Below are 17128 nucleotides of genomic sequence, written 5' to 3'. Positions count from 1 at the left end.
ATGTGGAGGATTCCCTGTGGCGTCTGTAGTTCCAGCCCCATTGGGTCTTTACAGGGGTTCTAGCCAAGATGCTGGCCCACATAGTGATAACCCCACTGGACACTGAATCAGGCTCCATTCTTGGTACTGACAAACAGATCCCATTGACTTTCTCCCCCGGCAGTCTAAGGGGACACAATGTATGTAGTGACTCTGAACAGAGATTCTACCACAATGTAATCCTATAGATCATTGGATACTGAAGGTTGAGCTGCTCGAGGAGCTTATTTACAATCTGTTGAGATTTTGTCCATCAAGTTGGCTTTCCTTCTGGTTGGTAATGCCGCCCTAGAGAGTTCTGGAAAACATGGATACAGCCTATGGCCTATGACTGTATCCACCAGGACTCCCTATGGCTGCATCCAACTTCTTCAGCCATCGATCAGACTCTAGTTGCACTCATCTCTTATTATTATACACACTAGAAGAGGTTACTGGTCTTTCTAGTAATTGGCCATACGTGGTCATCCTAGTGCCAGATGCTTTTACACAGGGCCATAACTAGAAATGGCTGGGCCCCATAGCAAACTTTTGATTGGGCCCCTCCCTGACTGACCACAGATCTGTCAAGTGTAGTCATAACCTGTAACATTTAACTACAAGCACTGGTCAGGAGTGCATGCAGGTAAAGGGACATTTATAGCACCAGGGAGGCCACCGGATAGCTCAGGGGGCCCAGTATATTGCAGGAGTGGGCAACCGGACCCCCTGATGCAGCAGGCCCCATAGCAGCCACTATGGCTTCTACTGCAGTAGTTACACTTTGGCTTCTACATCTTCTGCCCTTGTAGTTGCTTTATTTGGAGTCCATTGCAGTCCCCAATTTTCTCCTCTTCCAGTTAAAGCGTAACGGTCATTTAAGGGTCATTTTTCTGAAAACAATATCAATAGTACAAGCAATTTTAAGAAACTCTGTAATAGGTTTTATTTACCAAAAGAGTTTCCTTCTATACTGAAAAATCTGTTTTTCTAGCTCCCCCTTCAGTTCAGAAGAAGCAGGATTTCTCTGTCCATTCTGCTCTATGGAAAGGGGAGTGAGTGAGCACGGCGCAGTCCTGCACAGCACAACATCCTGAAATCTTCTCTCAGCAAGTTCCTAGATAAGCACTGACCTTTCTAATCTGAATCCAGTGTTTTAGGTGCCCAGACAGTCTACAAACAGCTGACCTTCATGTCTCTTCTTCCTGCTCGCTCATCTTTCTTGGCCCCTCCCCCCTCCATAGGATATAATGGACATAGCAGAACCCATCTTCTCTGGCTTCTCTGCAATGAAGACGGATTTGCCCGATAATGCACAGATAAGAAGTGAGGGTGGGGGTGGGAAATTGCTTTTTGAGCACAGAAAGAAGCTTTTTTTTGCCTAATAAAACCTATTATAGAGTTTCTTAAAAATAGTTTATACTACTGATTTCTGCAAAAAAAAATAAAAAAAATAAATATATATATATATATATATATATATATATATATATATGACAGTTACACTTTTATATTGTAGCAGTATATTGTAGCAGGTTATAGTCTCATGGGACGGGAGGGAGGTGGCGGTCATCTCTCTCACCTTCCCGCTGGTAAATGGACACGGAGGCTTTATAAATATGTGCTTTATTACTAACATAGTGACGTTTCATCCGGGTTTGAAATGATAAATAATCTGCTGTACATTAGCCGTTTCTTTACAAAACACAAGGAAATGAATGGTGACTATTACATCAGAACGCGCCCCGCTTCCGTAAACATGAAGGTACTATCAGATGTCTGGTCCCTGCTGCAAAATAATAGCCCCCAAATGGCCAATACTCAGGGTATCACATTGTAAGGATTTCCATGTGAGCAAGGTTTGATAGTAAATGATACAACAGGTGGGTTAAGGCTCTGTTCACATCTGGCAGAGGCTGCAATACTAATTATCCAGGATTATGGGGGGGGGGGGGGGGGGGGGGGGGGGGGGAACAGCACCATGTCTTGCAGGAAGTGGTGTATTCTCTCCAGTCTGACACAGTGCTCTCTGCTGCCACCTCTGTCCATGTCAGGAACTGTCCAGAGCAGGAGAGGTTTTCTATGGGGATTTGTTCCTGCTCATGGACAGAGGTGGCAGCAGAGAGAACTGTGTCAGACTGTAAATAATTCACCACTTCCTGCAGGACATACAGCAGCTAAGTAGTACTAGAAGACTGGAGATTTTTAAACAGAAGTAATTGACAAATCTGTAACTTTCTGATACCATTTGTTTGTTTCACCAGAGTACCCCTTTAATGTAACTAAATGATATAAAACACAGCATAAACTCTTCTGCAGATCCTGTACGTGTGAATGGAGCCTAATATTTCCTGCTGTAATCTACTCGAAACTCAGATTTCTATGCATCAACTCCTATCTCTAAAGACGTTCTGGCTTCATTTCTCCAAAGTCTGATGCACCAAGTGATGTTATAGTCTACGGCAACCTAATAACAATCATCATCCAGCCTCTGCTGTACTACAGGACATCTAGAACAGACCTCCCTGTTCTCACTCAGGATCCCTGCCATCTAGAACAGCCCATTCATTCCCACATGTTATATTAGTGACGACACTATGGACTGAGGCAGGTGGGCAATAAAGGATAGCTTTTCAAGGGTTGTAGGAAACCCCCTTGAAGTGGCATGTCATAGTAGGAAAATACTCTTAATACTGACACTAAAAATGAAACAAAGATCTTTAAAAAAAAAAAAAAAATTCAGGTCTAAAAACATAAAACCCCTAAATTTTCCATGAAAAATTGTATTTAGTCACAATATTCCTGGGTAATAAATAGGGAATACTCGTCTGCTCTGATCCCCACCGCTGCGGACACCCTTGGTCTCCACTTCTTCCTGGTTCCTCACTCCGGACTCCTTTGTGGCCAGTGCCTGAGCCTTAGGGCCCTATTCCACGGGACGATTATCGTTCGCATAATCGTTAACGATAAACGATCCAAACGACCGCTATTACAAAAGACCTGAAATCGTTCGCCCATTTACATGGAAAGATAATCGTTACTTATGATCGTTCTTGCGGTCGTCTTGTCGTCGCTATTGCGTTCGTCACTACTGCGAACGACTTCTTATTCAATGCGAACGATTTGCAAACGAGCAACGATAAAAATAGGTCCAGGTCTTAATACGATCAACAATTCCTTGTTCGGTCGTTAGTCGTTAACGGCTATTCAAATGAACGATTATCGATTTAAATTCGAACGATTTAAAGGGGTATTACGGCGCGGGGGGGGGGGGGCACTTTTTTCCTGGGAGGTGAGTGGACGTCTTTTTCCTCAGCCACCCCCTCCCCGGTTCCAGCGGCTGGTCCCGCATCGCGGCGCTCCGGTCCCCGGCCGCTTCCTGGTGTCTGACACCGCCCGAGACGCTACGTCTCAGGTCCGCTCAGCCATTCAGTGAAGGAGGTGGGATCTGAGCGGACTTGACACGGATCCCGCCTCCTTCACCCCTTGGGGCGGCGTCAGACACCAGGAAGCGGCCGGGACCCGGAGCGCCGCGATGCGGGACCAGCCGCTGGAATCCCATCAAAAAAGTGCCCCCCCCCCCCGCCAGAGTATATATGATAACATATATATATTTTATATATATATATTATGCCCCCCCTTCCACACCGATTTCAAAAGGAGGCAGCCATATTGTTCTACTAAGCAACCCCTTTTTAATATGATCTAATTAGAGAACTAGCCACAGAGAGGTGGGCCAATACTATGGTCCAACCAGAACCCCCCCAAAAAAACAAATCTATATGGGCTCTATGCTTAAAGGGGTAGTTCAGGATTAGAGAAACATGGCTGCTTTCAATAACGTCATATTACCGTGTCTTGTTACATATTTTGCAGTAGTTTAAGTCAAGTGCTATATGTCACAAGGCTCTCCAACTTGCCATGTCAACCAGCCGAAGAGTGAACATTCAGGCATGAAGATAACACAGGGGGAGGGGGACAAAACTAAAATAAGGCACATGCTCTTTGATATAGGAAGAATGGCAGTCTCGTGTAGTTTTGCACTAGTGTCTATCGGACCTTACAGACTAAAGCAGATGTGGATATCCATAATACCCAGATCTACCGAACCAATGGTAGGCCACCATTGCGTTTTATGGTGACTGGACTAAAAACCAGGGGAGGTCCAGATACTGTGGCCGTGAGATTACTGGCCATAAAGTGAGCCATAGGCCAAAATTTATATAAAATGGCAACTTTATAACAAAAAAAAAAAAAAAAAAAAAAGAATAAAGCATAGCAATACTTCATGGAACATGGCCAAAGGACTGGCTGAACATCGGCATATGGCCAGATCACATCCACCATTGGCAAACTTTTATATGGCTACAATCATGTAGAAAATAATAAAGAGCCTACACTTACCTCTCTGCACTCCCCTGATGTCCTTATGCGGCATGACGGCAGCCACCACCACTTTCAAGATAGACTTGTCTCTGGATTGATATCCCGTTCGGCCAATCACTGGCCATGGCACTGCTCCATCTTAGTCAGTGATTGGTTGAGCAGGCTGTCACTCAGGTTGCGTCCATCTTAAGTAGCGGCAGCTGCAGTGAGCAGGGGACACAAGGGGAGCGCAGAGGGGTAAGCATAACCTGTTTATTACTTTTTCTAATAGGGCAGCTATATATATTATATATATATTCTACATAACCCCATTCCTTGTAAAGGGTTGGTCCCCTCCACAGCAACCGTACGCTTCTATTGAACTTGCTGCACCACCACCGCGTGGCGCGAACCTTGTCTCTCCAGCACGGGGGCCGTATAATCGGACTGGTCTATTAAGTCATGTTTCCCTAACAACTAGAGTTAGGAACAACTGGAGAATTCTCAAGCCTAATCATTCGGCATTTGATTACCGGTGGCTAAAGTTGTTGAATGCCGCCCTAGTAAGTCCTGGAAACCATGGATATAACCTATGGCCTATAGCCGTATCCATGTTTTCCAGGACTCACTAGGGTTGCATCCAACTTCTTCAGCCACTGGTAATCAAATGCTGAACCAAATGCTGGACTCCAGTTACGCTCATCTCTACTAATAACCATTCTTGTATAAAGTATAAAACAAACAAGCCGACCGCTTGTTGGGGTTTTTTAAAGGGGTTATTTTATATTAGGAGAAAAAAAAATTGACCCCTGAAAGAATTTAACCCTTCAAGCTGCCACGTTTGATTGTCCAGATCTGTTGACATGGCTGGTTTTGTGATGCTGGGTCCAAAACGGAAATTGCAAGGTAAACTGGAAACCGACAGTCCTGAAATGTAAAAGTTGGTGCATCTGCAGCACGAAACCAAACTCTCCATAAAAACGATTGTAGGAGCGGCTGAACGCTGCGAAAGGTAAAAAGAACGAACGTGTAATGTGGAGCCCCTGGAATGTGATGACGGCCGGAACAATACCTGGAGGAGCCATACAAACCATTCTGTAGCTTCTTCTTTTAACGTTTGTCAGAAGACGAGCAGAGATCAAGCGGGGGATGGTATACCACTCCGGAAACGGCTCGCTGGCAATCCAGTCTGAGAGCAGCCATACTAATATACAAGGCATTCATTATATAGAGAGACGTCCTACAGTCTGCGCTGCAGGTTAATGCTTCCCTTGGCGGAAACATCGGAGATACGAAGCAAAATGACCCCTTTAGGGCTCATGTAAAGTCGTGACAACGAATGTGCAAAGATCGAGCTGCCTGGCAGCAGAGTTCCACATCGAGGCACTGGTTTCCAAAAGGACGAGACCGGATCCGCATACTTGTTGCCAGAAGCCACATCGGACTCTGTCTGCGGACGTCCTCGTGTTTCGGAGTTTACAGTCTGTTGTCTCCGCTCAGACGTGTTTTTCGAGGGACTCTGTAAAGAACAGAATGATGGCGCACATGTTAGGGATCATTCATCAACTTTAAAGGGGAATTCCGGGCTTAGAAAAACATGGCCGCTTTCTTCCACAAGCTGCGTACTAATCTTCTCTCCAGTTTGGGTGCAGGTTTTGCCTCTCAGTTTCAATGGAGTGAATGGAGCTTAATTTTAAAACCGTACACAACCTTAGGACAGGGTTGGCGCTGTTTTTGCAAGAAAGTGCCTTTATTTTTCATATCCCGGATAACACCATTAAGGAAATCTGTAAATTCTATTAGGATACTAGTAGAGGAAACAAGGGGTAATTCGGCAGAAAAAAAAACGCTTTCAAAATCAACTGGTTATACAGATTTCTAAATGACTCCTATTTAAAAATATTCACACCTCCAGTACTTATCAGCTGCTGTATGCCCTGCAGGAAGTGGTGTATTCTTTCCAGTCTGACACGGTGCTCTCTGCTGCCACCTCTATCCATGTCAGAAAACCTCTCCTGCTCTGGACAGTTCCTGACATGGACAGAGGTGGTAGCGGAGAGCACTGTGTCAGACTGGAAAGAATACACCACTTCCTGCAGGACATACAGCAGCTGATAAGTAGTGGACGACTGATGATTTTCAAATAGAAGTAAATCTCTGGCACCAGCTGATTTGATTTGAAGTAAGTTTTTTGGGGGGTGAACTACCCCTTTAAATCTTCAAACTTTCTAACACCAGTTGAAAGAAAAACATTTTCACCAGAGTTACCCTTTTTTTAGGAGGGGGTCTTCTGTCTTAAAGGGCCCACCTTTGATGACAACGTTATGTCCTATCAGTAGGTTTTAGCATAGGTTCTCGTAAACAGACCACACTTTGGCTTTACCTCCTATCTCTATCAAAACCATCTGTAAATTCTTGAGGGATTCGGAAATCATCCATCTGGTGTGCAGCGTATCGGGAATCTGCAAAGCCGTCACGTAGCCTTCCAGTGGAATCATTGACTCGCTCTCGTGTTGCTGAGGCTCCATTCAGTTCACCATTCTCCTGCTGAAATTGAGTAAGAAAATAAGGTTGTCACTACAGCAGAGCTTCCAAGGACTAAGGCCAGTTGGCCCTATAAGAAAGTATAGCTTCACATTTAAAGTGTCACTGTGGGTAATTTTTTTTTTTTTTGCTTAAATCAATAGTCCAGGCAATTTTAAGAAACTTTGTAATTGGGTTTATTAGGCAAATATGCCATTATCTGCATTTAAAAAGCCTTTTCCCAGGTCCCCCCCCTGAGGACCTGGGAAAAGGCTTTTTAAATGCATCAAATGGCATATTTGCCTAATAAACCCAATTACAAAATTTCTTAAAATCGCCTGGACTATTGATTTCTGCAAAAAAAAAAAAAAACAACAACAAGGTTTGTGGTCACAAGTGATTTTTAATTTTTCGAGGTTTATATCAACATTATACATCTGGCCACTAGGTGTCTCCCTTCCTGTGCTCTATGCTCCCTCTGTGCTGATATTTGGTCTTTTCTCTGTTAAAATATAGACCAACACAGGAAGTCCCCGTCCTTTGCCGCTCACACAAGGAGAGACACCTGTCCATCATGCAGGTTGTATATCACCTGAGGACAATTATATTATTACCTATTACTAATTCTATTATCAGCTCTGCAGCTTACCAGGAGACAATGCTCTGTGTTATGTAACAATTCAGTCAGTATAAGGTCACTGTGTGGTTACAGAGGTTTTGGTGCTGTGTGACAGGAGAGCTGACCGTACAATGCGAGCACCCTAAAAATTCTCTGCTACTGAATGTAAATGTGAAGCAGCTGTACACATGCACAGTGAAGGGAGACACCTAGTGGTCATATGTATAACATTGATTTAAACATTAAAAAAATTTAAATATTGGAAAACCGCTTGCGATGAATGCGACAACCCCTGATGATTTCTTAAAAAAAAAATAATAATAATTGTGACAGCGTTTCTTTAACTCTATCTACAATGATAATACTGACTATATACTGAAGCCCATATTCATATGCCTGTATTTAACTGGATCCATTCTGAGTACATCTCTCCACTGACCGTCCTTAACAGGACCAATAACAGATTCTCCCTTCTCTTTGGTCTTCTTCTTACCTTACTGGAGTAGATATCTAACCGGATGAGGAGTGACGCCAGCTCCAGGTCTTCAGAGTAATTATTCTTCAGGGGGACAGCTCTGAAACCTGCAATATGAACATGTTACTCCCTCCGCTCCTCTACCATCCCGGCATCCGCACCCTAGTTCTCGCTCATTTTATACCGCACCTGTTTTGAGGCCTCGGACCACAAATGATGCTTGGGCCAGAAAATTCTGATCACTGAACATGTCTTCTTCATAGACGACAAAGCGTAGGAAGGCAAACTCTGGATTTGAAATAAGAAACTGGAAAGGCTTTTGTGGCCAGACTGGGTTCAGGCCATTGTCCACTGCAGAGAAAGCCACAAAGAGATGTTGGAGAAAGTGTCACAAGGAAACAAAATATAAAAAGGAAGAATTAACTTAAAATGTAGCTGTCATTTAAAATATTTTCAGAGAGCGATAGTACAAGCGATTTTAGGAAACTCTGTAACAGGTTTTATTTATTTACTCAAAAAGCTGTTTCCCTACCTCCCCCCTCACTTTATATCTGTTCATTATCAGTGAAAGTCGTCTACATTACAGCGGAGCAAAGTGAAGATGGGTTTGCTGAGTCCATTATAACCTATGGAGGGGGGAAGGGCTGAGGGGATGAGTGAGCATGAAGAGGAGACACGCAGCTGTGCAGTTTGGAGACTGTCTGGGCACATAAAACGCTGGATTCACAGGGCAGAAAGGTCAGTGCTGGTCTGGGAACTTGGTGAGAGAAGATTGCAGGATGATGTACTGTGCAGGGCTGCCTTTTCTCCTCTCCGTACTCACTCATCCCCCCTCTCCCTCCATAGACCATAATGAACACAGAAAAGATGCTTCGTCTGAAGTGAGGGGGGAGATAGGAAAACAGCTTTTTGACTACAGAAGGAAACTATTTTGCTTAATAAATCCTATTACAGAGTTTCTTAAAAACACTTGTACTATTGATACTTATTGATTTCTGCAAAGTGACATTTAAATAACAGGTACACTTTAAAGGAGAAGTGCAGAAAAATTATAATTTCCAAGGAGGCAGAGATGAACAAGCAGTACTTACCTGTCCCCATGCCTCTGCAGCGCCACATTACCACTCTGAGACAAAATTTTACTGTCCCCAATATTAAAGTTTCTCTTTCCCTAAGTCTATTTATTAATGCAAGTGACGTCATCAAGATGGCGACGCCCGGCCTTACCGTACTGGTACAGAGGAGTAGGTAAGGCATAAGATACCGACTGCAATGGCAGTCTGTAGCTTCATAAATAGACTCCATCAAGATACAGACTCCCTTTGCAGTCTGTATCTTATACTTTACCTCATCCTCTGTACCGGTGCAGTAAGGCCGATTGTCGCCATCTTGATGACATCACTTGCGAGTGACGTCATCAAGATGGCGGCGCCCAGCCTTGCTGCTCCGATACAGAGGATGAGGTAAAGTATAAGATACAGACTGCAAAGGGAGTCTGTATCTTGATGGAGTCTATTTATGAAGCTACAGACTGCCATATCTGTATCTTCACGAACAGATAAGAACAGGGACACTAGATAATACACAGCGATCTTGCGCGAGATCACTGTGTATTGACGGAGCAGCGGGCAAAGGACCATGGGAACCTATCCCACCGCTCTGCACAATGGGAGTTTACTGTCTCGCGCTGACTCTTTTGAAAAGAGCCGGTGCGAGACAGGGAAGGAAAGGTGAATAAATTAAGAACGCAGCCAGTAAATTAATTATATTTGTAAATGTTAATAAAAAAAAGAGATTTAAATTAAATGGAGAAATTAAAAAAAAAAAAAAAATTGTCCGTGATTGGTTCTCTTTAAGCTCCATTCACTTTAATGGAACAGATTCACAAAACCTGCACCCAAACTGGAGACGAGTGTGGTGCTGTCTCTGAAAGAAAGTGGCCATGTTTTCTAATGCTGGATAACCCCTCTGCCTGCTGGCAAGTCATCATTTTCTCTGGACTTCTCCTTTAATGAAAGTAATTCCTGCTTTAACCACAGCATCCAATCACTGACCGCTGCACTGTCCCGTCTCAGTCAGTGATTGGCTGAGCAGGCTGTCCCTGATGAGACAAGGGGACCCAAACATGCCGTCGGAGGACACCGGGGGAGCGCAGAGAGATTAGAATAGTTTTTTCATCTGGAGTCACAAAGCTAATGTAACTTACCTACAATTTCCGTTTTCGATTTGGCGTTGTCATATTCCGCTCCACAAATCTCCACTTCTACAAATGGGCACACAATACCGCGGCCATTTTTGGGTAAATGTCTGGCACCAAGGATCTGTGAACAAAAGACGTAAGCCATCAGGGTCATTTTCCATCTTCTGAATATGCAGCCATACACTTTCTGCCGTCTGTCCATCTAGTCCAGACTGGTCTCCTTACCTCAACACAGATGATGACTGGCTCCACCGTATGAAGGGAACATTTGTCAAACGGATCGAACGTTTCTTCTCTCATAGAATTTGGCTGAAATACATAACCACAGCGGCCGCCGGACTGGAACAAAGCTTGATTCATCTGCATCGGCTTGTCTGTAGAACAGAAGGGTCGCAGGAAGAACTTAGCACAATAAGACAAAGATTTAGGTCTCATGCATGCGGCTCTATAGTTGCACACGGCATTCTCTGTGGCCAGGACTCCATGTGCCGGATGGCGGAATATGCGCAACTGGAGTCTGATCTTTCGGTATTTGGTTACTGGTGGCTGAAGTAGTTGGATGCCGCCCTAGGAAGTCCTGGTGGATATAGCCATAGGCTGTATCCAAGTTTTCCCCAGATTCCATAGAGCTGCATCCAACTTCTTCAGCCACCGGTAATCAGATGCCAAATGATCGGACTCCAGCGTGTTCCGGTTGTGCTCATCTCCTATCATACCACAATAATCCCTGGGATAAAACCTAAAGCATACAGTACAGGGGGGTGCGACTGTAACTCTACAACTTAGAGATCAGATAAAGACAATACAACTACGCGCAGGATTTAACAAAAATAAAATAAAAAAGTCACCTGGTGTCTGGAAATTGAGAGCCACCAGCTGACTCCCACATATCCACATGTTGAGTGGGTCGTAGTTGGAAGAATCCAGCCGCTGGCCTTTGGGGTAGATACGAGATAGCTGACGCCGGTTGTACTGCAGGAACTTCTTCCCTTTTTGCTTGTTGACGTACTTCTCAGCTTTTGTTTCAGGGAAGGAGGACATGTCCCGATAGCACGCCCTCTCTGTGCCGATCTCTGAGAAAGAACAGAAGGTATAAAGACGCCATTAACAATCTTCACCTTCTCCCACCTGGATAGATTATCATAGTTAATAGAGATGAGCGAAACTTTGGTATGCTCAGATCCAGTGGTGTAGCTGCCATGAAGGCAGACAACGCCATCGCTGGCATGGGGTGGCTGGCTCGTCCAATACACGGGGTCCAGAGTCTGCATCATTTGAACACCCGGCGGCCGAGCGGACCTCCCAGGTGCTGTAAATGTCTCTTTAACCACATGCGCTCCCGACAAGGGCTTGCAGCTAGATCCGATGCTGTGATTGGCAGGGTGAGGAGCCATTGGCTCCCCACCCTGCCAATCACTGCTGTGCCTGCAGGCAGCACTGTGCCTCCCTCAGTGCTCCGGCAGCACACAAGAGAAGACGCTGGAGAGAAGGGATGGGAGGGAAGAATGCAGAGTCAAGGGAGTAGGGGTTTTTAAGGGGTAATTAATGCATGCATACTTTGGAGGACACTATCTATATGTGTGTGTGGGGGGATAAGAGGGGAGATGCTTATCATGGGAAAAACTATCTGCTGGGGAAGGGATACCAGTCGTGATGCCTAAAATGGGAAAAAGCTATCTACTGGGGGAGATGCCTAACATGGGAGATACTGGGAGGAGGGCTAACAGGGGGATTCTCTACAGTGGGATGCCTATTGCACTGGGGAATACTACATACTGGGAGGGTGCAAAATACCAAGTGGGTTTACTTACAGGGGGATGCCGTTGGGGGTGGGGGAAGTGCTAACCATTAGGGAAATACCCACATGGGGAATACTACATTGGGGGGGTGGGGGTGGGGGGGGTGTTATCTACAGCTAACTACCAGGGAGACTAAGTGGCAGGGGATGGGGATTGGAGGCCTACCTGTACAGAAAGGCGTAACTGTAATATAGATGCACAGAGCACGTTGACTAATATACTGGAGCTGACAGTGGCCTAACTACTACATGGGTGCACAGAAAGGCCTAACTACTACATAGGTGTACATAGAGAACAATACAAATGTGAAGGATGATGATGGTGCATGAGTGAAGAGCCTAAAAAAAAAATATTTGGCTGGCTTCAAAAAGACCTCATGGTGGAGAAGAAAAGGAAAAGTGAGCGACTCTGATGAGAGAAGACATCACCTGTAATTAACTCAGAGAAGATGTCCCCTATGAGTCACTGGATGTAACTGCACTGTATGAGGTGATATTGGTCTTTGTACAGTGGATTTTATTCATTAGTGGGGGCATTAGTCAGTATGTGTTGGTATTTGTAATTGTTGTAATAATATTTGTCTCTGTGTTGGTATTATTGGTCTTGGTATACTGGATTTGGTCAGTAACAGTATGGTGGTAATAAGAGTGGTCTATTGTGGGTCTGTAATATTTGTCCCTTGTTTACTGGTATTATGGGTCTTGTTACGCAAGATTTTGTAAGTAAAAGTATGGCGGTAATATATATGGTCAGAATATGTATGGTCTAGTTACGCCTGAGCATATGACATTTGAATACCGGTGGCTGAAGTTGGATGTGGCCCTAGGGAGTCCTGGAAAATATGGATACAGTCACAGATCATAGGACTACCTTGGACTGCATCCAACTTCATCAGCCAGCGGTATTCAAATAGCGAACGCTGGGGCGGATCTGAGCATGCTTTAGTTGTGTCCATCTCTAATAGTAAACAAAATGACCCTGATGCTTTACCAAACCACATTCACTTACTCTCCTCATCAAAGGGTACGGGCCGGCAGTAAATGACAAGCTCAGACAACTCTAAGGCGATTTTCTTCCTTCGCTCCATGATTTTGCCCTCTGTGAGCTAAAAGAAAATTAATAAAACGTTAGTAGGAGGTTATCTGGTTTAGCGACCTTTCCCTAATACCCCCATCAGGGTCATAAGGTGGACAGACACTCTGGAGGAACCAGGGTATTTGTGCATTAAACCTACAGGTAATGGGTACCATGTCATGCTTCATTTCACATGCTATTACAGCAGACAACCCCTGCTGTAACTTTAAGGTATTTTATTAGCAACCTACCAAAAACTTATTTAAAGGGAACCTGCTCATCCTCTGTACTTTTTTTTTTTTTTTTTTTTAGGACAAAGGCAGTTTATTTCATTCTCCAGTTAGGTGTCTTGGTGCACTGGGGGCGGGGCTACTACCATCAGTGCACTGATCCGCCCCGCCCCTTCTAATGAATATTGGCACAATGCTCTTTTTATTGTTTTTTTTAAGGCACCAGAAACCCCTTAATTGACAGTAAAACACAGATGTAGATCCACCTACCCGAGCATCTGCTGTCTGAGCCGCTTCCCGGATTTTTCTCACCCAGTCTTGCATGTCTTCTGCTGAGTCAGCTGCCACATCAAGTGGACTCCGGGTCACAGATGGGACATTTATAGAAAAAACATATGGCCGATTGTTCAGCCCCTCGTGCCGGACCGCTAAAACAAAAGACAGATGTAACTGAAAAGCCAATGCAGCCGGAAACAACCTGAACCTACTTTATGTATCTGTGTTACCAACAACGTAGACAACACTTGGCGGTCTTACCAATCTGACATGATGGCACGTCCAATATTCCACCAAGGAGGTCTCCAAGAGGGCTGTTCTCCTCCAGATGCTGGGAATGCAGAACATGATGGAAATGTGGTTATTGCAATGGAGAAATGTGTAATCTGGTGTTGCACATACAAGATCTGACATGTATAGGTCTACCAGCTACCTACTGGGGGAATTTATCAAGAGCAGCACACACCTATCAATAAAGCCGGCACATTTGAGGTTTTCTATGGGGATTTGCTGCTGCTCTGGACAGTTCCTGACATGGACAGAGGTGGCAGCAGAGAGCACTGTGTCACACTGGAGAGAATACACCACTTCCTGCGACTTACCGGTCGCTCTGGTTCAGGCTCAGGAGGGCTGAAGATCTCCTCCACATAGTTGGAAGGGAACCACATCTGCTTTTTACCCCCATAATCTCCTCTCCACCTGCAGAAAATGTAAAAACAACAATATTAATAATAACGCCTATAACAATCACGCAAACGTATTGCACGTGCAATTTTGCATCCTTATTGCTTACGAAATCTTGACACAAAAAATTGCATGCAACATGCTTAGTAATAGCTCAAACTAACAGGATGTGTCACCATAGGAGGAGATCCCCTCTGTGACATCTATTACCTGTACATCAGGGGTGGAGAATCTTCAGCCCTCCAGCTGTTACAAAACTACAATTCCCATCATGCCTGAGTAGCCAAAGTGAAATTGTAGTCTTGCAACAGCTGGAGGGCCCAAGGTTCCCCATTTCTGCCGTACAGGATTCACAGGCCGGGGACAATAGACAAGTGGTCGGGAGGCAATGTGCTTACCATCCACCCTCCTGCTTCTCCACATTCTGGATGATGGAATTCTTTAAGAAAGTAAGTTCATCCTCTCGCTGAGCTTTATAATCAAACAGGGCCCTAACAGAGTACTGGGGACACGGGAGGAGGGAGATCCGGGGAGAGAAAAAAGGAATATTAGGAACGGAAAAAACAGAGGGTCATTGGTAAGAGGAGACACAGACATCTACCACATAAGCTCTGACTGAAGCAGTAGTAGTACATACCTTACATGCGGGCATGGGATTGGGCTCCACATAGAGACCAGGATTCCTCCCTTCATAAAGTGCCCCATAGTCCGGCTCCTACAACACAAGAGGGTATAGGGATGGGTCCATGCTTTCCAAACCTAGAGCTTAACCCAACCTAGAGACAATCCTCCGAGCCCAACCTAGAGACGCTCCTCCGAGCCCAACCTAGAGACGCTCCCAGAGCCCAACCTAGAGACGCTCCCAGAGCCCAACCTAGAGACGCTCCTCAGAGCCCAACCTAGAGACGCTCCCAGAGCCCAACCTAGAGACGCTCCCAGAGCCCAACCTAGAGACGCTCCCAGAGCCCAACCTAGAGACGCTCCCAGAGCCCAACCTAGAGACGCTCCCAGAGCCCAACCTAGAGACGCTCCCAGAGCCCAACCTAGAGACGCTCCCAGAGCCCAACCTAGAGACGCTCCCAGAGCCCAACCTAGAGACGCTCCCAGAGCCCAACCTAGAGACGCTCCCAGAGCCCAACCTAGAGACGCTCCCAGAGCCCAACCTAGAGACGCTCCCAGAGCCCAACCTAGAGACGCTCCCAGAGCCCAACCTAGAGACGCTCCCAGAGCCCAACCTAGAGACGCTCCCAGAGCCCAACCTAGAGACGCTCCCAGAGCCCAACCTAGAGACGCTCCCAGAGCCCAACCTAGAGACGCTCCCAGAGCCCAACCTAGAGACGCTCCCAGAGCCCAACCTAGAGACGCTCCCAGAGCCCAACCTAGAGACGCTCCCAGAGCCCAACCTAGAGACGCTCCCAGAGCCCAACCTAGAGACGCTCCCAGAGCCCAACCTAGAGACGCTCCCAGAGCCCAACCTAGAGACGCTCCCAGAGCCCAACCTAGAGACGCTCCCAGAGCCCAACCTAGAGACGCTCCCAGAGCCCAACCTAGAGACGCTCCCAGAGCCCAACCTAGAGACGCTCCCAGAGCCCAACCTAGAGACGCTCCCAGAGCCCAACCTAGAGACGCTCCCAGAGCCCAACCTAGAGACGCTCCCAGAGCCCAACCTAGAGACGCTCCCAGAGCCCAACCTAGAGACGCTCCCAGAGCCCAACCTAGAGACGCTCCCAGAGCCCAACCTAGAGACGCTCCCAGAGCCCAACCTAGAGACGCTCCCAGAGCCCAACCTAGAGACGCTCCCAGAGCCCAACCTAGACGCGCTCCCAGAGCCCAACCTAGACGCGCTCCCAGAGCCCAACCTAGAGACGCTCCCAGAGCCCAACCTAGACACGCTCCCAGAGCCCAACCTAGACACGCTCCCAGAGCCCAACCTAGAGACGACGCTCCCAGAGCCCAACCTAGAGACACTCCCAGAGCCCAAACTAGAGACGACGCTCCCAGAGCCCAACCTAGAGACGACGCTCCCAGAGCCCAACCTAGAGACGACGCTCCCAGAGCCCAACCTAGAGACGACGCTCCCAGAGCCCAACCTAGAGACGACGCTCCCAGAGCCCAACCTAGAGACGACGCTCCCAGAGCCCAACCTAGAGACGACGCTCCCAGAGCCCAACCTAGAGACGACGCTCCCAGAGCCCAACCTAGAGACGACGCTCCCAGAGCCCAACCTAGAGACGACGCTCCCAGAGCCCAACCTAGAGACGACGCTCCCAGAGCCCAACCTAGAGACGACGCTCCCAGAGCCCAACCTAGAGACACTCCCAGAGCCCAAACTAGAGACGACGCTCCCAGAGCCCAACCTAGAGACGACGCTCCCAGAGCCCAACCTAGAGACGACGCTCCCAGAGCCCAACCTAGAGACGACGCTCCCAGAGCCCAACCTAGAGACGACGCTCCCAGAGCCCAACCTAGAGACGACGCTCCCAGAGCCCAACCTAGAGACGACGCTCCCAGAGCCCAACCTAGAGACACTCCCAGAGCCCAAACTAGAGACGCTCCCAGAGCCCAACCTAGAGACAATCCCTAATTTAATGCTCACATTTGTGCCGATCTTTTCCAGAGTCTCTTCGTTGATGGGATACCTCAGCTTCATCTTGCGGTATAAGGGATGCTTCTCATAATAACTAATAAGATCCACCAAGCTGTCAAACTCTGAGCTGCCCAGCACCACGCTCTGCCCTTCCTGCTGCACCCGGCAGTGCTTGATCTTCCCCTCCGCTCTGCACCAGGTCAACGGAAAAAAACGCAAAGTGTGAAATCATCATCATCCAATCAGGAAGCTGCTTCTTAACATGTACAGTGTTTCAA

General features: G+C 46.6%; 1 protein-coding gene across 1 annotated transcript in view; it reads right to left on the bottom strand.

The window, feature by feature from the left end:
- Nucleotides 1-3656: 3656 nt before the first annotated feature.
- Nucleotides 3657-17128, bottom strand: part of PLCG1 (phospholipase C gamma 1) — a 56393-nt gene continuing 42921 nt past the window's right edge. Inside the window, exons 19-32 of the mRNA XM_069953361.1 lie at nt 16860-17040; nt 14901-14978; nt 14662-14765; nt 14182-14278; nt 13841-13910; nt 13574-13731; nt 13008-13104; nt 11049-11273; nt 10426-10574; nt 10207-10321; nt 8190-8351; nt 8019-8107; nt 6767-6930; nt 3657-5902 (exon numbers count right to left, since the gene is read on the bottom strand). Coding sequence (XP_069809462.1) covers nt 5860-5902; nt 6767-6930; nt 8019-8107; nt 8190-8351; nt 10207-10321; nt 10426-10574; nt 11049-11273; nt 13008-13104; nt 13574-13731; nt 13841-13910; nt 14182-14278; nt 14662-14765; nt 14901-14978; nt 16860-17040 — 1732 coding nt within the window. The 3' untranslated portion in view covers nt 3657-5859. The remainder of the gene's footprint in view (nt 5903-6766; nt 6931-8018; nt 8108-8189; nt 8352-10206; nt 10322-10425; nt 10575-11048; nt 11274-13007; nt 13105-13573; nt 13732-13840; nt 13911-14181; nt 14279-14661; nt 14766-14900; nt 14979-16859; nt 17041-17128) is intronic.

This window comes from Dendropsophus ebraccatus, chromosome 14 (assembly GCF_027789765.1).
Source record: "Dendropsophus ebraccatus isolate aDenEbr1 chromosome 14, aDenEbr1.pat, whole genome shotgun sequence".
NCBI classification, from domain to species: domain Eukaryota; kingdom Metazoa; phylum Chordata; class Amphibia; order Anura; family Hylidae; genus Dendropsophus; species Dendropsophus ebraccatus.
Note: the sequence above shows the minus strand (reverse complement) of the source record. Positions and strands in the feature narration are given on the sequence as shown.